This window comes from Hyperolius riggenbachi, chromosome 10, assembly GCF_040937935.1.
Source record: "Hyperolius riggenbachi isolate aHypRig1 chromosome 10, aHypRig1.pri, whole genome shotgun sequence".
Lineage (NCBI taxonomy): Eukaryota > Metazoa > Chordata > Amphibia > Anura > Hyperoliidae > Hyperolius > Hyperolius riggenbachi.
The window spans coordinates 233,495,494-233,517,629 of record NC_090655.1 but is presented as its reverse complement, the minus strand read 5'-3'; the positions used below and the strand labels follow the sequence as shown (position 1 = coordinate 233,517,629).

At 43.3% G+C, this 22,136-nt stretch overlaps 1 protein-coding gene across 10 annotated transcripts in view; it reads left to right on the top strand.

Annotated features, from left to right (window-relative positions):
- LOC137534772 (zinc finger protein 585A-like) overlaps positions 1-22,080 on the top strand; it is an 84,864-nt gene extending 62,784 nt beyond the window's left edge. For 7 of the 10 annotated variants that reach the window (XM_068256410.1, XM_068256412.1, XM_068256417.1 and 4 more), the window contains 2 exons: positions 71-439; positions 21,698-22,080. In XM_068256410.1, the coding sequence (XP_068112511.1) occupies positions 71-439; positions 21,698-22,068 (740 nt within the window). In that variant the 3' untranslated portion in view covers positions 22,069-22,080. Of the gene's footprint in view, positions 1-70; positions 440-10,834; positions 10,882-21,697 lie in introns of those variants that run through there. The other 3 variants (XM_068256415.1, XM_068256411.1, XM_068256416.1) reach the window with 3 other exon arrangements.
- The last annotated feature ends 56 nt before the right edge of the window (positions 22,081-22,136 follow it).

Sequence of the window (22,136 nt, the reverse complement as noted above, 5' to 3'; positions counted from 1 at the left end):
TATCTAATAGACTAACATACATGATCATGAAACACTACCATGCATTTATTAGTTACATTTTTCCTTCCAGCAGGGGTACACAATGTTGGGGACATCTCAGAGGGACATCTTATGTCACATTCAGAAGACACTGCAGTGGAATGTTCTAAGGAACCACAAGCTGTCACCTGTCATCCCACACATCAAGCGAGTCAGAGATTTCCATGTACAGAGTGCTCCAAATTTTTTAAATCTGAAGAATCTCTTGCTGCGCACCAGAAGTCGCATTCACAGAGGCTGCCATGGTCATGCTCAGTGTGTGGGAAATGTTTCAGATGGAAATCATATCTTGATCTTCATGAGTCGGTTCACACTGGCGAGAAGGCCTACCATTGTTCCGAGTGTGGGAAATCCTTCAGGTTAAAAGCAAAACTTGTTAAACACCAGAAATCTCACACAGGTGAGTCTCTAGCCTTGTCCTGAGTGTGGAAAATTATTCAGTTCAAAGTCATAGTTTGCTATTCACCAGAGAGTTCACACTGGTGAGAGGCCCTATTTATGTTCTGAGTGCGGGAAATCCTTCAGGTTGAAGTCAAAACTTATTATACATCCGAGAGGTCATACTGGTGAGAGTTTCTATCATTTTTCTGAATGTGATAAATCTTTCTTATTTAAGTCAGACTTTATTAGTCACCAGAGAGTTCACACTGGTGAAAAGCTGCTTGTACTGAGTGTGAGAAATCATTCATTTTCAAGTCAGAACTTGTCAGACACCGCAGAGTTCACACCGGTGAGCGGCCCTATGACTGATTTGAGTGTGGGAAATCATTCAGAGCAAAGTCAAAACTTATTATGCACCAGAGAGTTCACACTAATGCAAAGCGCTATGTTTGCCCTGAGTGTTGTAAATCATTCAGATATAAGCCAGAGCTTGTAAAACACCAAAGATTTCACACCGGTGAAGGGTCATGCCCATGATCTAACTGTGAACAATTATTCAGATCAAAATCAAAACTTGCTGTACTCCAGAAGTGTCACACTGTTGAAAAGCCCTATTCTTGTTCACACTGTGCAAAATCATTCACCTTAACCACTTGTGTGCCAGCAATCCCTGGCCCCTTACAGGAAACCTAAACTGAGAGGGATTTGGATGTTTCCTTTTAAACAATACCAGTTGCCTGGCAGTCCTGCTGATCTCTTTGTCTGCAGTAGCGGCTGAATCACACACCTGAAACAAGCATGCAGCTAATCCAGTCTGACTACAGTCAGAGCACCTGATATGCATGCTTGTTCAGGGGCTGTGTCTAAAAGTGTTAGAAACACAGGATCAGCAGGAGAGTCAGGCAACTGGTATTATTTTAAAAGAAAAATCCATATCCTTCTCAGTTTAGGTTCCCTTTAACCACTTCCCGACCGCCGTATATACAATTGGCGGCCGGGAAGTGCCCCCCGCAAGGACCGCCGTATAGACAAATGGCGGCGGTCCTTGTAGGGGCATGGGCGGAGCGATCGTGTCATCCGTGACGCGTTACTCCGCCTGGCGCCGCTCACCCGCCGCAACATCCCGCCGGCCAAACGGAAGCGCCGGCGGAATGTTAACCCGACGATCGCCGCATACAAAGTGTATAATACACTTTAATGTTTACAAAGTGTATTATACAGGCTGCCTCCTGCCCTGGTGGTCCCAGTGTCCGAGGGACCACCAGGGCAGGCTGCAGCCACCCGAGTCTGCACCAAGCACACTGATTTCCCCCCCCCTGCCCCAGATCGCCCACAGCACCCATCAGACCCCCCCCCCCCTGCCCACCCCCCAGACCCCTGTTTGCACCCAATCACCCCCCTAATCACCCATCAATCACTCCCTGTCACTATCTGTCAACGCTATTTTTTTTTATCCCCCCCCCTGCCCCCTGCTCCCTCCTGATCACCCCCCACCCCTCAGATTCTCCCCAGACCCCCCCCCCCCCATGTACTGTATGCATCTATCCCCCCTGATCACCTGTCGATCACCTGTCAATCACCCATCAATCACCCCCTGTCACTGCCACCCATCAATCAGCCCCTAACCTGCCCCTTGCGGGCCATCTGATCACCCCCCCACACCAATAGATCGCCTGCAGATCCGACATCAGATCACCTCCCAAATCCATTGTTTACATCTATTCTCTCCTCTAAACACCCACTAATTACCCATCAATCACCCATCAATCACCCCCTATCACCACCTGTCACTTTTACCTATCAGATCAGACCCTAATCTGCCCCTTGCGGGCACCCAATCACCCGCCCACACGCTCAGATTGCCCTCTGACCCCCCCCTTATCAATTCACCAGTGCATTAATTACATCTGTTCTTCCCTGTAATAACCCACTGATCACCTGTCAATCACCTGCCAATCACCTATCACCCATCAATCACCCTCTGTCACTGCCACCCATCAATCAGCCCCTAACCTGCCCCTTGCGGGCAATCTGATCACCCACCCACACCATTAGATCACCCGCAAACCCGCCGTCAGATTACCTCCCAAATGTATTGTTTACATCTGTTATCTTCTCTAAACACCCACTAATTACCCATCAATCACCCCCTATCACCACCTGTCACTGTTACCTATCAGATCAGACCCTAATCTGCCCCTTGCGGGCACCCAATCACCCGCCCACACGCTCAGATTGCCCTCAGACCCCCCCCCCTTATCAATTCGCCAGTGCATTAATTACATCTGTCCTTCCCTGTAATAACCCACTGATCACCTGTCAATCACCTGCCAATCACCTATCACCCATCAATCACCCCCTGTCACTGCCACCCAACAATCAGCCCCTAACCTGCCCCTTGCGGGCAATCTGATCACCCACCCACACCAATAGATCGCCCGCATATCCGACATCAGATCACCACCCAAGCGCAGCGTTTACATCTATTCTCTCCTCTAAACACCCACTAATTACCCATCAATCACCCATCAATACCCCCTATCACCACCTGTCACTGTTACCCATCAGATTAGACCCTAATCTGCCCCTTTGCGGGCACCCAATCACCCGCCTACACGCTCAGATTGCCCTCAGACCCCCCTTATCAATTCGCCAGGGCATTATTTACATCTGTCCTTCCCTGTAATAACCCACTGATCACCTGTCAATCACCTGTCAATCGCCCATCAATCACCCCCTGTCACTGCCACCCATCAATCAGCCCCTAACCTGCCCCTTGCGGGCAAACTGATCACCCACCCACACCAATAGATCGCCCGCAGATCCGACATCAGATCACCACCCAAGCGCAGTGTTTCCATCTATTCTCTCCTCTAAACACCCACTAATTACCCATTAATCACCCATCAATCACCCCCTATCACCACCTGTCACTGTTACCCATCAGATCAGACCCTAATCTGCCCCTTGCGGGCACCCAATCACCCGCCTACACGCTCAGATAGCCCTCAGACCCCCCCCATATCAATTCGCCAGTGCAATATTTACACCTGTTCTCCCCTGTAATAACCCACTGATTACCTGTCAATCACCTATCAATCACCCATCAATCACCCCCTGTCACTGCCACCCATCAATCACCCCCTGTCACTGCCACCCATCAATCACCCGCTGTCACTGCCACTCATCAATCAGCCCCTAACCTGCCCCTTGCGGGCAATTTGATCACCCACCCACACCAATAGATCGCCCGCAGATCCGACGTCCGATCACCTCCCAAGTGCAGTGTTTACATCTGTTCTCTACCCTAAACACCCACTAATTACCCATCAATCACCCCCTGTCACTGCTACCTATCAGATTAGACCCCTATCTGCCCCTAGGGCACTCAATCACCCGCCCACACCCTCAGAATGCCCTCAGACCCCAGCCCTGATCACCTCGCCAGTGCATTGCTTGCATCTATTCCCCCCTCTAATCACACCTTGAGACACCCATCAATCACCTCCTGTCACCCCCTAGCACACCTACCCATCAGATCAGGCCCTAATTTGCCCCGTGTGGGCTCCTGATCACTCGGCCAAACCCTCAGATCCCCCTCAGACCCCCTTCCGATCACCTCCCCAGTGCATCGATTGCATCTATTTTCCCCTCTAACCACCCCCTGAGACACCCATCAATCACCTCCTGTCACCCCCCTAGCACTCCTATCCATCAGATCAGGCCCAATACAACCTGTCATCTAAAAGGCCACCCTGCTTATGACCGGTTCCACAAAATTCGCCCCCTCATAGACCACCTGTCATCAAAATTTGCAGATGCTTATACCCCTGAACAGTCATTTTGAGACATTTGGTTTCCAGACTACTCACGGTTTTGGGCCCGTAAAATGCCAGGGCGGTATAGGAACCCCACAAGTGACCCCATTTTAGAAAAAAAGACACCCCAAGGTATTCTGTTAGGTATATGACTAGTTCATAGAAGATTTTATGTTTTGTCAAAAGTTAGCGGAAATTGATTTTTATTGTTTTTTTTTCACAAAGTGTCATTTTTCACTAACTTGTGACAAAAAATAAAATCTTCTATGAACTCGCCATACACCTAACGGAATACCTTGGGGTGTCTTCTTTCTAAAATGGGGTCACTTGTGGGGTTCCTATACTGCCCTAGCATTTTAGGGGCCCTAAACCGCGAGGAGTAGTCTAGAAAACAAATGCCTCAAAATGACCTGTGAATAGGACGTTGGGCCCCTTAGCGCACCTAGGCTGCAAAAAAGTGTCACGCATGTGGTACCGCCGTACTCAGGAAAAGTAGTATAATGTGTTTTGGGGTGTATTTTTACACATACCCATGCTGGGTGGGAGAAATTTCTATGTAAATGGACAATTGTGTGTAAAAAAATCAAACAATTGTCATTTACAGAGATATTTCTCCCACTTAGCATGGGTATGTGTAAAAATACACCCCAAAACGCATTATACTACTTCTCCTGAGTACGGCGGTACCACATGTGTGGCACTTTTTTACACCCTAAGTACGCTAAGGGGCCCAAAGTCCAATGAGTACCTTTAGGATTTCACAGGTCATTTTGCGACATTTGGTTTCAAGACTACTCCTCACGGTTTAGGGCCCCTAAAATGCCAGGGCAGTATAGGAACCCCACAAATGACCCCATTCTAGAAAGAAGACACCCAAAGGTATTCCGTACGGAGTATGGTGAGTTCATAGAAGATTTTATTTTCTCTAGCCGTCATACGGGACACTGGAGATGTGGCTCCGCCCATCCAATCAGTGGAAACCACCTGAAAGAGTAAAAAGAGTATTAATAGCCCCCACCCTCCCCTGGCTCCTCAGTTTAATTTGGTTTCCGTCCCGGAAACACCGAAGAGGAGTAGCTCCCTTAGTTTTTATTATTTTTTAGCTTCACTAGGTGGTGAGGCCAAGAGAAGACCGGGTGTTGGGTGATCGTTGTGAACGCTAAGTGGCGTCTCTTTATGCACCCGGTTTTCTGCCGAACGCGGTGTTCGGATGTCGATCCCTCTGCCCTCCGTATGCATTTGTGCGGGCAAGGATCGTGGGACTCTCCCCCAGCTGCTTGGCATCCTCTTGGCAGCACTGCGCATGCAGGAAATCCCTGGGCCACAAGCGATGGTTGGGAAGCTGGCGCTGGTGGGGGAGTCTAATATAGGAGAACTAGGCAGCATAAGAAATGGAACTGCTCCTGTTGTTCTCCCCCATGCTGGAAAGATGGGATCACAGACAAGAGGCTTCCCAGTCTGTTCCAGCAGCAGAGGTGACTGCATTGACCATACTGGAGAGATGGGATCACAGGCAAGAGGCTTCCCAGTCTGTCCAGCAGCAGAGGTGAGTGCATTGACCATACTGGAGAGATGGGATCACAGGCAAGAGGCTTCCCAGTCTGTCCAGCAGCAGAGGTGAGTGCATTGACCATACTGGAGAGATGGGATCACAGGCAAGAGGCTTCCCAGTCTGTCCAGCAGCAGAGGTAAGTGCATTAACCAGGCTGGAAAGATGGGATCACAGGCAAGAGGCTTCCCAGTCTGTTCCAGCAGCAGAGGTGAGTGCATTGACCATGCTGGAGAGATGGGATAACAGGCATGAGGCTTCCTTGTCTGTTCCAGCAGATGAGGTGTGTGCACTGATAGTGTTTTTTTGCAGGGATATACACTCATATTATGCAGTTTAGAGTGTGATTTCACCTGTGTTTTATCCTTTCCCGCTATCTATATCATAGCAAGCTGAAAGTAAAAGCGGGGGAGGTATAGGATAATGTTTGGAGAAGCCAAAAACGAAAATTTGCTATTGCAACATTAAGCTTCCCCAGTATTATAACGAGATGAGTAAGGAAAGCCCTGAGCAGTTTTAAGGAATCATTTGTTTCCTATGCTAGATGCAGAAACTAACATTTTACAGGGATGTGCACTCATATGTCTAGTATTAGAGAGTGATTTTCCCTGTATATATTTTTTTCTTTTCTCCTATCCTCTGTGTCCATGTGATCTAGCTGTGAATGTTAAGCAGCAGGTGGGGCAGCAATTGGCTTCCCCAATATTAGAACATGATGATTTGTCAAACCTGCACTGAAGCGATGGTGATTGACAATTAAGGAGTAATGGAAACTTTCAAGAAATGAATCTCTGGTTAGTTTTCAGGGAGTCCCTTGTTTCGAATTTTACTTCGAATCTGTTGCGATTACGACTTTCAGTCGGTTTCGATTATAACTGTCAGTACGTTATGACTTTTAGTATGTTGTGATTATGATTTTTAGTATGTTTCGATTATGACTACGAGTCTTTCGATTATGACTTCGAGTCTTTCGATTATGACTTCGAGTCTGTTTCGATTTTGACTTCGAGTCTGTTTCGATTTTGACTTCGAGTCTGTTTCGATTTTGACTTCGAGTCTGTTTCGATTTTGACTTCGAGTCTGTTTCGATTTTGACTTCGAGTCTGTTTCGATTTTGACTTCGAGTCTGTTTCGATTTTGACTTCGAGTCTGTTTCGATTTTGACTTCGAGTCTGTTTCGATTTTGACTTCGAGTCTGTTTCGATTTTGACTTCGAGTCTGTTTCGATTTTGACTTCGACTCTGTTTCGATTTTGATTTCGACTCTGTTTCGATTTTGACTTTCAGTCTTTTGATTATGACTTCGAGTCTTTCGATTATGACTTCGAGTCTTTCGACTATGACTTCGAGTCTTTCGATTATGACTTCGAGTCTTTCGATTATGACTTCGAGTCTTTCGATTATGACTTCGAGTCTTTCGATTTTGACTTCGAGTCTTTCGATTATGACTTCGAGTCTTTCGATTATGACTTCGAGTCTTTCGATTTTGACTTCGAGTCTTTCGATTTTGACTTCGAGTCTTTCGATTTTGACTTCGAGTCTTTCGATTTTGACTTCGAGTCTTTCGATTTTGACTTCGAGTCTTTCGATTTTGACTTCGAGTCTTTCGATTTTGACTTCGAGTCTTTCGATTATGACTTCGAGTCTTTCGATTATGACTTCGAGTCTTTCGATTATGACTTCGAGTCTTTCGATTATGACTTCGAGTCTTTCGATTATGACTTCGAGTCTTTCGATTATGACTTCGAGTCTTTCGATTATGACTTCGAGTCTTTCGATTATGACTTCGAGTCTTTCGATTATGACTTCGAGTCTTTCGATTATGACTTCGAGTCTTTCGATTATGACTTCGAGTCTTTCGATTATGACTTCGAGTCTTTCGATTTTGACTTCCAGTCTTTCGATTTTGACTTCCAGTCTTTCGATTTTGACTTTCAGTCTTTCGATTATGACTTTCAGTCTTTCGATTATGACTTTCTATCGGTTTTGACTTCGTCTGGTTTGATTTTAACTTTGAGCCTCTTTCGAATTGGTCTGCAAACCTGTTTCGAATTGGTCTGATATATAGGCCGGCATCTATGCTGGCTGTGGAGATTGAAAATCTTGTAGAGAGGGAGAGCAGAGTTGACAATCCTGCTCTGAGGGCCAGTGCGGTTGTGTGGCAGAACTGTTCTGCATGGGAATTTACTGCCCATAAGGTTCTGTGGACCTATGCATAGTACGGTGTTGTTTTGGCAGAGTAGTGCTCCAGGGTTGTGGCCCTCCCTAGTTATGTCTTTTCAGACTACTTGTTTATCATCTCCAGTGTCCCGTATGACGGCTAGAGAATATTACAGTTAGACTTACCGGTAACTGTATTTCTAGACGTCATACGGGACACCAACCCACCTCTATTCCTGTCGCACTCTCTTACGGCTATTGCATTGGGGGTTTATGGGTTACACTTCTTTTGAGGTGTCTTATTTCCTCTCCTCTTCTCTGTGTTTTAGTTGGAAGTTACTTGCATTACACTGAGGAGCCAGGGGAGGGTGGGGGCTATTAATACTCTTTTTACTCTTTCAGGTGGTTTCCACTGATTGGATGGGCGGAGCCACATCTCCAGTGTCCCGTATGACGTCTAGAAATACAGTTACCGGTAAGTCTAACTGTAATATTTTGTCACAAGTTAGCGGAAAAAGACACTTTGTGAAAAAAAAACAATTAAAATCAATTTCCGCTAACTTGTGACAAAAAAATAAAAACTTCTATGAACTCACCATACTCCTAACGGAATACCTTGGGGTGTCTTCCTTCTAAAATGGGGTCATTAGTGGGGTTCCTATACTGCCCTGGCATTTTAGGGGCCCTAAACCGTGAGGAGTAGTCTTGAAACAAAAATGACCTGTGAAATCCTAAAGGTACTCATTGGACTTTGGGCCCCTTAGCGTACTTAGGGTGTAAAAAAGTGCCACACATGTGGTATCGCCGTACTCGGGAGAAGTAGTATAATGTGTTTTGGGGTGTATTTTTACACATACCCATGCTGGGTGGGAGAAATACCTCTGTAAATGACAATCTTTTGATTTTTTTACACACAATTGTCCATTTACAGAGGTATTTCTCCCACCCAGCATGGGTATGTGTAAAAATACACCCCAAAACACATTGTACTACTTCTCCCGAGTACGGCGATACCACATGTGTGGCACTTTTTTGCACCCTAACTGCGCTAAAGGGTCCAAAGTCCATGTACCTTTAGGATTTCACAGGTCATTTTCAGAAATTTCGTTTCAAGACTACTCCTCACGGTTTAGGGCCCCTAAAATGCCAGGGCGGTATAGGAACCCCACAAATGACCCCATTTTAGAAAGAAGACACCCCAAGGTATTCCGTTAGTAGTATAGCGAGTTCATAGAAGATTTTATTTTTTGGCACAAGTTAGCGGAAATTGATTTTAATTGTGTTTTTTCACAAAGTGTCATTTTCCGCTAACTTGTGACAAAAAATAAAATCTTCTATGAACTCACCCTACTCCTAACGGAATACCTTGGGGTGTCTTCTTTCTAAAATGGGGTCATTTGTGGGCTTCCTATACTGCCCTGGCATTTTAGGGGCCCTAAACCGTGAGGAGTAGTCTTGAAACGAAATTTCTCAAAATGACCTGTGAAATCCTAAAGGTACTCATTGGACTTTGGGCCCTTTAGTGCAGTTAGGGTGCAAAAAAGTGCCACACATGTGGCATCGCCGTACTCAGGAGAAGTAGTATAATGTGTTTTGGGGTGTATTTTTACACATACCCATGCTGAGTGGGAGAAAGATCTCTGTAAATGGACAATTGTGTGTAAAAAAAATTAAAAAATTGTCATTTACAGAGATATTTCTCCCACCCAGCATGGGTATGTGTAAAAATACACCCCAAAACACATTATACTACTTCTCCTGAGTACGGCAATACCACATGTGTGGCACTTTTTTGCAGCCTAACTGCGCTAAGGGGTCCAAAGTCCAATGAGCACCTTTAGGCTTTACAGGGGTGCTTTCAATTTAGCACCCCCCAAAATGTCAGGACAGTAAACACACCCCACAAATGACCCATTTTGGAAAGTAGACCCTTCAAGGTATTCAGAGAGGGGCATGGTGAGTCCGTGGCAGATTTCATTTTTTTTTTGTCGCAAGTTAGAAGAAATGGAAACTTTTTTTTTTTTTTTGTCACAAAGTGTCATTTTCCGCTTACTTGTGACAAAAAATAATATCTTCTATGAACTCCTTATGCCTCTCAGTGAATACTTTGGGATGTCTTCTTTCCAAAATGGGGTCATTTGGGGGGTATTTATACTATCCTGGAATTCTAGCCCCTCATGAAACATGACAGGTAGTCAGGAAAGTCAGAGATGCTTGAAAATGGGAAAATTCACTTTTTGCACCATAGTTTGTAAACGCTATAACTTTTACCCAAACCAATAAATATACACTGAATGGGTTTTTTTTATCCAAAACATGTTTGTCCACATTTTTCGTGCTGCATGTATACAGAAATTTTACTTTATTTGAAAAATGTCAGCACAGAAAGTTAAAAAAATCATTTTTTTGCCAAAATTCATGTCTTTTTTGATCAATATAATAAAAAGTAAAAATCGCAGGAGCAATCAAATAGCACCAAAAGAAAGCTTTATTCGTGACAAGAAAAGGAGCCAAAATTCATTTAGGTGGTAGGTTGTATGAGCGAGCAATAAACCGTGAAAGCTGCAGTGGTCTGAATGGAAAAAAAGTGGCCGGTCCTTTAAGAGAATCTGTATTGTTAAAATCGCACAAAAGTAAACATACCAGTGCGTTAGGGGACATCTCCTATTACCCTCTGTCACAATTTTGCCGCTCCTCGCCGCATTAAAAGTGGTTAAAAACAGTTTTAAAAAGTTTGTTTATAAACAAACAAAATGGCCACCAAAACAGGAAGTAGGTTGATGTACAGTATGTCCACACATAGAAAATACATCCATATACAAGCAGGCTGTATACACCCTTCCTTTTGAATCTCAAGAGATCATTTGTGTGTTTCTTTCCCCCTGCAGCTATCTTCCACTGAAGTGTCGGGCTGTTTCTTCCTGCAGAGTGCAGACAGCTCTGCCTGTATGTAATTCCTCAGTATGTGAAAGCCCAGCCAGCTCAAAGGAAGATTTATCCAGCTTGTAAAAGATAATAGAGCAGAGAGGAGCTGCACTAATCTAAATAATACACAGACAGTGTGCATAGAGGGGCCTGGATGGGGGAGATGCATCACAGAACCACAACACTGAAGAACTTGGCAGCCTTCCAGACACAGGCCTGACAAGTCTGACAAGAGAGAGATAAGTTGATTTATTACAGAGATGGTGATAGTAGAACGTGCTGCAGTAAGCCAGAACACATTAGAATAGCTTTTGGAACTTGTAGGATGATAAAAAACAGGATGCAATTTTTGTTAAGGAGTCTCTTTAAGGGGTAGAAAGCCCTAGGTCCTCAAGTGGTTAAGGACCAGAGACTGCTGCCCCCCAAAAATGGCCTTTCCAACTAATCACTGCATGGACCCGCCACTCTCGCTGGTCATGCCACTCCACCATCGCCGCATGCCCCTCACCCTGTCATCAATGTGAGCCAATGGGATAGGCTCACAGTGATCGCAGGGTCAGGAGCCAATAAAATTGTCTCATGACCAGCTCACAGAGCTCTGTAGTCACAGAGACTGCAGAGCAAGGGACTTGTGGTGAAAGAGAGATTAGCAGGAATGGCGGGTCCACACGAAGTGGTAATTGAAGTCTACTCCCTGACAGAAATAGGCAGCCACAAACAGGGCATACATTTCCATTACTGTGGTCCAGAAGCCGTTAAAGTCAAAACTTTACATTCCAGAGAGTTCACACTGGTGAGAGTCTCCATCCTTGTTCTGAGTGTGGGAAAACATGATAGAGTTCACTCTGGAGAGGAGCCTTATGAATAAGTGTGGTAGACTATTCAGAACAAAGTCAAACCTTGTTAAACACTACGGAGTTCACACAGGTGACAGGCCCTACACTTGTTCTGTGTGTGGGAAGTCATTTATGACTGAGTCAAAACTTGTTAGACACCAGAGAATTCACATAGGTGAGGTGTCTTATACTTGCTCTGATTGCGGTAAAACTTCTAGAAAAAAAATCAGAGCTTGCTAAACACCAGAGAGTTCATACTGGTGGGAAGTCCTAGATGTGTTTTAAGCGTGACAATGTCAGATCAAATATCTGATAAATAAACAATGTCACATCAAATGCTGTATTTAACCATTTCAGAACCAAACAAATTTTCACATATCAGCACTGCTCCCATTCATTCGCCAATAACTTAATTACTACTTAACAAACCTAAATGATCTATATATATTGTTTTTTTCAGGACAAATTAGGCTTTTAGTGTGTGATAATTTTGTTTAGTAATTACCTTATTTTCAATGCATTTTTAAGGGAAAAGTAGGGAGAAAAACACGTTATTTCTCCATTTTCATCCATTATAGCTTTAAAATAAACCGTACTAACTGTAAGTTAAACCCACACGTTATTTGCGTATTCATCCTGGTTATAACAATGTTTAGATTATGTTCCTAGCACAATGTATGGTGACAATTTTGTATGTGGGAATAAGTGTTTTTTTTTCTGTTTTTTGTTTTTGCTTTCTCATTGTACACTATTGATGATTGTAAGACCTTATTTGCAAAAATAATAGTAATATACCCTCATGGCATACCTATTTAAAAAGCCAAGTTTCAATTTACAAATCTTCACATAATATGCAAAAATGTTATTGCCTTTGATTCAGTTTGTGACTAAAAAGAATACACAAGACATGGGCCTCAACCCTAAAAGTCTCTAAACTCTATTCTACTACTTATCACAATTAAAATGTTACCACACATCTTCTGTAGTTTTGCTAAAACTTTCCCATATTTGATCTTCATTTTGAAAATTACTTTTTTTAATGTTGAATTAAGTTTGTCCATATCTATTTTTTTATGTGATGTGTGTCCAAGCTTTAAGACCCACCAAAATGTATTCTACAACTTGTCTCGGTTAAAATGATACCACATTTAGTAACAAACTGGTGGTGCACTCTACACAAATACAACGTCCAGTTGTCATTAAGTGGTTAACCACTTGCTGTCCCTATGACATGAAAATAAGTCTCTGCACTCTCCTTCCTACAAAATCTTAGATAACACTGTTTATTTATATCTGACCTAAAACATCACTACAGAGTTGTAAAATAATGACAGCAAACCCCTCTTCTCCTCCCAGGGAATTCAATGGCAGAGTTAATTAGTAAACACATATAAAATACACATTGAAGGAGCATACAGTAGCAGATTGTATACATTACTTAATTTTTACATCTTATACATCCATACATAAACCAAAACAAATGAACTGTTTAACCACTTAATGACAACTGGACATTTATAAACGTCCAGTGTATTTGTGGAGAGTGCATCACCAGTTTGTTACTAAATGAGGCACATGTGGTATCATTTTAACCGTGACGAGTTGTAGGATACATTTTGATGTGTCTTAAAGCTTGGACACACATCACATAAAAAATAGGTACGGACAAACTCACTCCAACATAAAAAAGTCATTTTCAAAATTATGATCAAATTTGGAAAAGTTTTAACAAAACTACCAGAGACACGTGGTAACATTTTAACCGTGATAAGTAGTAGAATAGAGTTTAGAGACTTTTAGGGTTGAGGCGCATGTCTTGTGTATTCTTTTTAGTCACAAACTGAATCAAAGGCAATTATATTTTTGCATATTCTGTACCAAAATAAAAGACTTGTAAAATGAAAACAAAGTGACAGAATATGAAATAAACTATATATATTGTTACCTTAGGAACTTGGCTTCTAAAATATGTATACCACGAGGGTGTATATTACTATTATTTTTGCAAGTAAGGTATTATAATCATATAGTGAACAATGAGGGCTCGTTCACACTGGAGGCGTTTTTGTTCGATTTTCACACGCAGGCGATTTTAGAAATCACCGGCCAAACGCTTGTGCAATGAATGTCTATGAGAATGTTCATATGAGAATGTTCATATCAGCGCGGGTCGTGCGCAGTGCGGTCAGCAAAGCGGTGCGTGGACCATTTTTGAGGCGATTCCGCCTCAATGGAAGGTGTAGGCAAAACAGTCACAAAATTGCTTTGTGCAGCGAGTGTGTTAGGGTTTTTAAGAATAAATATTGTATTTATTCTTTCCCGGGTCAAAGAGTTCACTTCCTGACTTGCACCAGGGAGAGAAAAAACACAATTGTTCTGAAAAAGTGCTTATTAAAGTGCTTTACAAAAACCGCAGCGCCCATCGAGCGCCGGGAGGAGAGAAAAAAACTCATCAAACGCGAATGAAACGCAATGTGAACGAGACCCGAGAAAGCAAAAAAAGACACCTTTATTTCCAAATACAATTGTGTCACCATACATTGTGCTAGGAACATGTAAACGTCGTTATAACCAGGATGAATAAGCAAATACAATTTGTGGGTTTAACTTATAGTTAGCACTGTTTATTGTAAAGCTATAATGGATGTAAATGGAGAAAGTATGTTTTTCTGTTTTTTCCCCATTCTTTTCCCTTTAAAATGCATTAAAAAAATAAGGTAAGTACGAAACAAAATTATCGCACACTAAAAGCCTAGTTTGTCCTGAAAAAAAAAAAACAGTTTATAGACCATTTAGGTATGATTAGTAGTAATAAAAAAAAACATAAAAAGAAGGGGCGCTTTGAGCCTTCTGACAACACAATGACCGCTTCTACAGGGCGGGTCTCACCTGATTCAGATGTGGCTGGCACAGCGTACGCAGCCTCAGCACACTTGTGTCCCACTCAGCCGAGCCGGGGACCAGGCTCACAATCGTGCGGGCGGATGTGACGTCACGTCCCAAGATCCTCCGAGGTCGTTAGCAGTATACTTTCGTTGTAATACCGCTCGCCGCCTCCATAGCGAGCGTCCTGGTCACCATAGGTACCGACCTCGGAGGATCTTGGGACGTGACGCCACATCCGCCCGCACGATTGTGAGCCTGGTCCCCGGTTCGGCTGAGTTGGACACAAGTGTGCTGAGGCTGCGTACGCTGTGCCAGCCACATCTGAATCAGGTGAGAAGAAGCGGTCATTGTATTATCAGAAGGCTCAAAGCGCCTTTTCTTTTTATGTTTTTTCACAGTGGTATATCTTGGAAGCAGCTGAGCGCATCTCGATAGGGACCTGATCGCACCAGGGGGTGCTACCAATCACCCCACTTTTCTTGTTAGTAGTAATAAAGTTATTGGCGAATGAAAGGGAGCAGTGCTGATATGTGAAAATTTGTTTGGTCCTGAAGTGGTTAACCTGCCTGGCGGTATTGATGGTTATACGCGTCCATACAGAACATGCTGTGTACAATATTGTCATGCTTACACATTAATACTCTCCTGCACTGTATACTAGACCCTTGCCAGAGAGGTTAAATAAACAGGATAGTTAAATAAATCCTGCGGGCTCAATCACTTCAGAGGACATGATCTCCGCACTGTGATTGGCCCAATAGGCTGGCTGTCTTCAGATTGGAGCGAAGGGATTCAGGACAGGAGGAGAGAAGCGCTCCTTATTTGCAGGGAGGCGGCATAAGTTACTAGCACTCGCTATGTTGCACTACCCGCAGTATAGTATGCGCTCCTGTGATTACGTGCTCTACGTGGACAGTAGCACGCAGCCCATTACATTTAAGGCACGCTGTGGAAGTAGCGTAAGTAACAGAAGGTTATTATTATTATTATTGATTTATAAAGCCAACATATTCCGTTGCTCATGCTATTTTCTTTAGGGAATTAACCCCAATGTGAGGCAGATGCAAATTCAATATTAACAATATTACACAGCTTCCTGGCATTAAAGTAAGCCTAATTGAGAAGGATATGGATTTTTTTATTTTCAAATTATACCAGTCTGGCTCTCCTGCTTATCCTGTGTCTCTAATACTTTTAGCCACAGCCCCTCAACAAGCATGCAGATCAGGTGCTCTGGCTGAAATCAGACTAGATAAGCTGCATGCTTGTTTCAGGTGTGTGATTCGACCACTACTGCAGCCAAAGAGATCAGCAGGACTGCCCATCAAATGGTATTGTTTAAAAGGAAACATCCATATTCCTCTCAGTTAAGGTTCCCTTTAAATGCAGTGGACACGCGAAATAGCTGCTTTCTCACCACCGCCCGACTGGTGCTCTAAGCGACTCAGATGTCTCTGCATCGTGTACTGCATCCCATGCTCAAATCCTTTCCTTGAATGCTCTCCCTTCTAGATAGGAGTGTACAACAGGAGGAAATGGCAGCACTTCCAAATGCAGGCTGCGCCAGATTTTTTTTTTTTTTTTTTTTTTTTTTTAGAGCTTGCTAAACACCAGAGAGTCCATACTGGTGAGAAGTCCTAGATGTATTTCAAGCTTAACCTCCTTAGCGGTATGGACGAGCTCAGCGCGTCCATTACCGCTGGAGGGTGCCGCTCAGGCCCTGCTGGGCCGATTTTCGTCAAATAAAAAGGTGCACACGCAGCCAGCACCTTGCCAGCCGCGTGTGCTACCTGATCGACGCCGCTCTGCGGCGATCTGCCGCGAGCAGCGGCGAAAGAGGGTCCCCCCAGCCACCCGAGCCCTGCGCAGCCGGACCAATCAGTTCCGGCCAGCACTAAGGGCTGGATCGGAGGCAGCTGACGTCAGGACGTCGGCTGACGTCCATGACGTCACTCCGCTCGTCGCCATGGCGACGAGGAAAGCAAAACAAGGAGGCGATCAGAAGTACACGTCAGGAGCGCTCTCTAGTGGGCTTTCATGGCTGCATGTAATAGATTTTTTTTTTATAAAAAAAAAAACTCCCGCAGCCGCCCTGGCGATCTTAATAGAACGCCAGGGTGGTTAACAATGTCAGATCAAATGCTGTATTTAACCATTTCAGGACCAAACAAATTTTCACATATCAGCACTGCTCCCATTCATTCGCCAATAACTTAATTACTACTAATCATGCCTAAATGATCTATATATTGTTTTTTTTTTTCAGGAAAAATTAGGCTTTTAGTGTGTGATAATTTTGTTTAGTAATTACCTTATTTTCAATGCATTTTAAAGGGAAAAGTAGGGAGAGAAAGAGAAAAACATGCAGTTTCTCCATTTACATCCATTATAAACTGTGCTAACTATAAGTTAAACCCACACATTTGATTTGCTTATTCATCCTGGTTATAACAACTAATAACAGCTAAATAGCTCCCTTCTCACCACCGCCCCACTGGTGCTCTAAGAGACACTGTGTCTCCCACATGTGTACTGCATCCCATGCTCAAATCCTCTCCTCGAATGCTCTCCCTTTTAGATAGGAGTGTACAACAGGAGAAAATGGCAGCGCTTACAAATGCAGACTGCACCAGTCTTGTTTTTTTTATTATAATTTTTATTCTATACATTTTTTGTGACATGGCAAATTGAAAACAGGATAATATGAAACAGGGAGTGATGACATCACAAGTAGAGAAATAACATTGCAAATAAAGATAGGCCCACTAGGAAATAAAATGTATCTTGGCAAAGTACATGCCCATATATAGAGAAGAAACATATGGCAAACGCTAGGAGGTAAGTTAGCTTAGAGCAAGTTGGCCTAAAGGGAATCTCAATATCCACAGATCCCATATTTGCTCAAGTATGTGCATGGTAGATTTAAGTGTATGAGTGATCTGTTCCATGCGATAAATCCACCATATTTTATGAAGCAGCCATGATGATGGAGGCATGGGGTCTTTCCAAAATTTTGCAATAAGGCACTTATTGGCAACACAAATCAGAGGTACAAGTTTATTTTGGTGGGTATGAAGGCTGGGGGAATCTTTGCTAAACAGAGCAGCGCCAATATTTTTAGGAACTGGAAACCTTAGGGTCAAGGATCTGATGGAAACATGGACAGGAGGAAATGGCAGCGCTTCCAAATGCAGGCTGCACCAGATTTTTTTAATGCAAGTCGTGTAATCTGCCCGTGTTTTGGGCTCTGCACATCTATACAGCTGGTCAATTCGGGTGCAGCTTGCATTTGGAAGCCCTGCTATTTCCTACTGTTGTACAAAAAAATGTAAGTCTACTCATGGCTAGCTTCATTGATATGTATCAGTTTGTAATCAAATTATCTAGATTAGTGTTTAGTGCATAGTTTGCATCTGATTTGTATTCAATGTGTGTATTTAAAGAACAACTATCAAAGAAACTGTTTTTCTGCAAACCTCACTTACCTATCAAGCTTTTAGCCAGCAACAATAAAATGCATTGCAGAGGTCTCTCAGTACAGTCTGTGTACAAAGAAAAGCCATGTCTACCAGCTGTTTTGTAGCAATTTGTGTCAGAATCAGGGAGAGGGGAGGCAGAGCTTCACTGTAACCTGGCTGTAAACAGTTCGCTTTACACTGCGTGGCAGAGAGACACAGACAGGAACACAGGGCTTCAGCTGATGATTATTTACACACATTTGAAGCTATATTTCTGCTTACTATCATTCTGAACAGATTCTATATGCAGTATTAGAGCCAGTGATGATTGTTTCTGTATGTTGGATGTGCTGGACACAGTCCTTCATTGTAATGCTCGCAGTGAGAACAATTCTCTGTAAATGTCATATTTTCTTCATATAAAGCATGAAAAGATGAAAAAAGGCTTTATATTGCTATTTTCTAGTAAATACTGGAAATATGCAGGGCTGTGGAGTCGGAGTCGTGGAGTCGGGTAATTTTGGGTGCCTGGAGTCGGAGTCGGGAAAAAATGCACCGACTCCGACTCCTAATGAATTTGTAACAGTAATTAAAATAGAAAATATGATAAAATGTTCTATTTCTCAGATAATAGTCATTAAAAATAATGTATATATACAGTATATAAAAAACAAAGATATCCGTGCGCAGCTCCACACACACCACACAATCCTGATAATGCTGCCGATTTCAATTGATGCCTCAATGTCAATTAATAAATCTCAAATAAAAAGTCTATAGTAATCTGCGCAATAAAAAGTTCTCAATCCTTTTCACTGTGACTTGTAATCTTCTCAATCCACCACCACACCGCTTGTGAGATCACTCACCAGCTCCTTAGATCATACTAAATGATCATATGCGTACAGTCAATCAATCAGCCCGTCTGGTCATATGTGGGCTCTTCACTGCCGCCTCCTCAAATCCTCAAAGGTAAAAAGCATAAACAAGCTCCACATAGCGTAATCCAGTTCACTTTAAAAATGTTTATTCCATTAAAAACACAAGCTGTTACACTCACGTGTCAACAATGTATGTCTATGACAGGCATACAAGTAAGCGCAGGGTTTGTTAAGATAGCGAGCAGCGTCCGGCTGATTCCTCCACGCAATACCGCCGTCCAGCTGACATCCGCGCACCTCCGCAATCCCTCACGCGTCCTGTAGCTCCTCTCACAAGCGGTGTGGTGGTGGATTGAGAAGATTACAAGTCACAGTGAAAAGGATTGAGAACTTTTTATTGCGCTGATTACTATAGACTATATACAGTATATATACAGTAATAGCTGTGCTTAGTCTACAAAAATGAAATAAACCAATCAAAATGAGTTACTTGTGCTGCTTCAATAAAGCAGTCCCCGTATTTTTAAAGTCAGATATACATATCTGATTGTGACTGTATATATGATGTGTACACAGGAATCTCTTATATATACTAAATAACATCTATACTGTAAGTATAAAGCCTGATGTGTAGCTGTGTCACTAATAGAGATGGTCAACGAGATGGAAATAATTCTGCATTGATGCTGATTTATGCAAATGTATGCACTCCCTTTGCTGATGAAATCAAATAATTTGATATGTTATTAAAATTTGGTTTGGTGACTACAAATTAAAGGGAAACTGAGACGGATGAAAAGTAAAGTTTTATACATACCTGGGGCTTCCTCCAGCCCCCTTCAGGCTAATCAGTCCCTCACTGTCTTCCACCACCCGGATCTTCTGCTATGAGTCCTGGTAATTCAGCCAGTCAGCGCTGTCCGGCCGCATGCCGTTCCCACAGCCAGGAACATTCTGCACCTGCGCAATAGTGCTGCACAGGTGTAGTATGCTCCTGGCGGCGGAGTGTGTGAATGCGCATTACGCCTGACTGGCTCAAGTACCTGGACTCATAGCAGAAGATCCAGGTGGTGGAGGAGGACAACAAGGGACTGATTATCCTGAAGGCGGCTGGAGGAAGCCCCAGGTATGTATAAAACTTTAATTTCATCTGTCTCAGGTTTACTTTGTTACACAGTAGTACTATACTCTACATATGCACTCCCCACAGAGCTGCAGGGAATCCACTGAGAATGCTGTGCACATTGAACACAGAGGTGTTGTCTGTTTACAATCTCCTCATTCCCCTGCAGAGTACCTGCACATCATTCTTACATGTACCCACACTTACATTGCCTAGGGCCTGATAGATGTTCTTTGTTCCGGTTTGTACCTTTTACAAGTACTCTTACCAAGGACTAGTTTTAGTCTAAAGGGAATAAATATAGTAGTCTACATATCCTTCTCACTTCAGTTGTCTTGTAAAATTCCTAAGCGTTGGCAGTTAAGAGACGAATTTCACGTTACGTACTTTTAATCAACAAAATTGTAATATGCAAATTAGAGGAGTCGTGGAGTCGGAGTCGGTGGAATCCTAAACTGAGGAGTCGGAGTCGGTGGATTTTTGGACCGACTCCACAGCCCTGGAAATATGTGTGGCATTTAGAATTTTAGTTAACTTTGATAGTTGTTCTTTAAGTCCCGGGGGGGAGGGGGGGTTTACTGCACAACTCAGTCAGTTTCATTTCAGTTGCAGCCTGATTAGGAGCGCTGCCAATTTCTTGCTGTTCTTTAGAAAATGTGTAGTCCATTTATGGCTAGCATCCCCAGTTTTACACTATGTTTTAATTGTTAGTTAGGTCTCCTCCGTGAGGGCACGTCAACGTCGTGGAAGAGTCTAGTACTGATTAATCTGCACGCAAACTGGTTTTGAAAGCTAACATCCTCCTTTTGCTGCATGTGTTTTAAATGCAAGTTGTGTAATCTGCCTGTGTTTTGGACTCTGCACATCTATGCAGCTGGTCAATTCAGGTGCAGAATGCATTTAGAAGTGCTGCCATTTCCTCCTGTTGTACAAAAGTGTAAATCTATTTGTGGCTAGCTGCAATCATGTGTATCAGTCTGCATTCAAATTATCTAGATTAGTGTTTAGTGCATAGTTTGCATCTCATTTGTATTCAAGGTGTGTATTTAAGTTCCTAAGAGGCTCTGCACACCTCTGTTGGTTTCATTTCAGTTGCAGCCTGATTAGGAGCGCTGCCAATTTTTTGCTGCTAGATAGGAGTGTAGTCCAATAGGCAGCCAGTGAGCCACTGATAGTGCCCGCAATCAACGCGCTTACTGTTCAAAAGCACCTGGCGGGAATCAGCAGGGCAATGGAGGTCCGACACTCCATTGCGTCCTGGCTCTGCCCACCTGCGCTTTTCGCCCCTATTGTTGTCAAATCTTACAAGGGGGTTAACATGATCACGTTCGTGAGTTAATTCTAGTGGTCCTGGCAGCGTAGTGTGCGCATCTAAGTTCCGTGCAATCGTTGTGTAAGTGCCGCTCACTGTACTTGTAACAGTGGATGTGTTGTCATTCATGTAATATAATGGCAGGCATTGCGCTCCACAGTGCAATGTCTGAATATCACCAGCGTATTTTACTTTGTGAACCAATCTGGTTTTGCCAGACCTGTGAGAGAGCTTAGTGGCATCTGTAGGTTTAGATCTCATATCTAATAGACTAACATACATGATCATGAAACAGTACCATGCATTTAATTGATACATTTTTCCTTCCAGCAGGGGTACACAATGTTGGGGACATCTCAGAGGGACATCTTATGTCACATTCAGAAGACACTGCAGTGGAATGTTCTAAGGAACCACAAGCTGTCACCTGTCATCCCACACATCAAGCAAGTCAGAGATTTCCATGTACAGAGTGCTCCAAATGTTTTAAATCTGGAGAATCTCTTGCTGCGCACCAGAAGACGCATTCACTGAGGCTGCCATGGTCATGCTCAGAGTGTGGGAAATCTTTCAGATGGAAATCATATCTTGTTCTTCATCAGTCAGTTCACACTGGCGAGAAGGCCTACCACTGTTCTGAGTGTGGGAAATCCTTCAGGTTAAAAGCAAAACTTGTTAAACACCAGAGATTTCACAGGTGAAAATCTCTAGCCTTGTCCTGAGTGTGAAAAATTATTCAGTTCAAAGTCAGAGCTTGCTATCCACCACA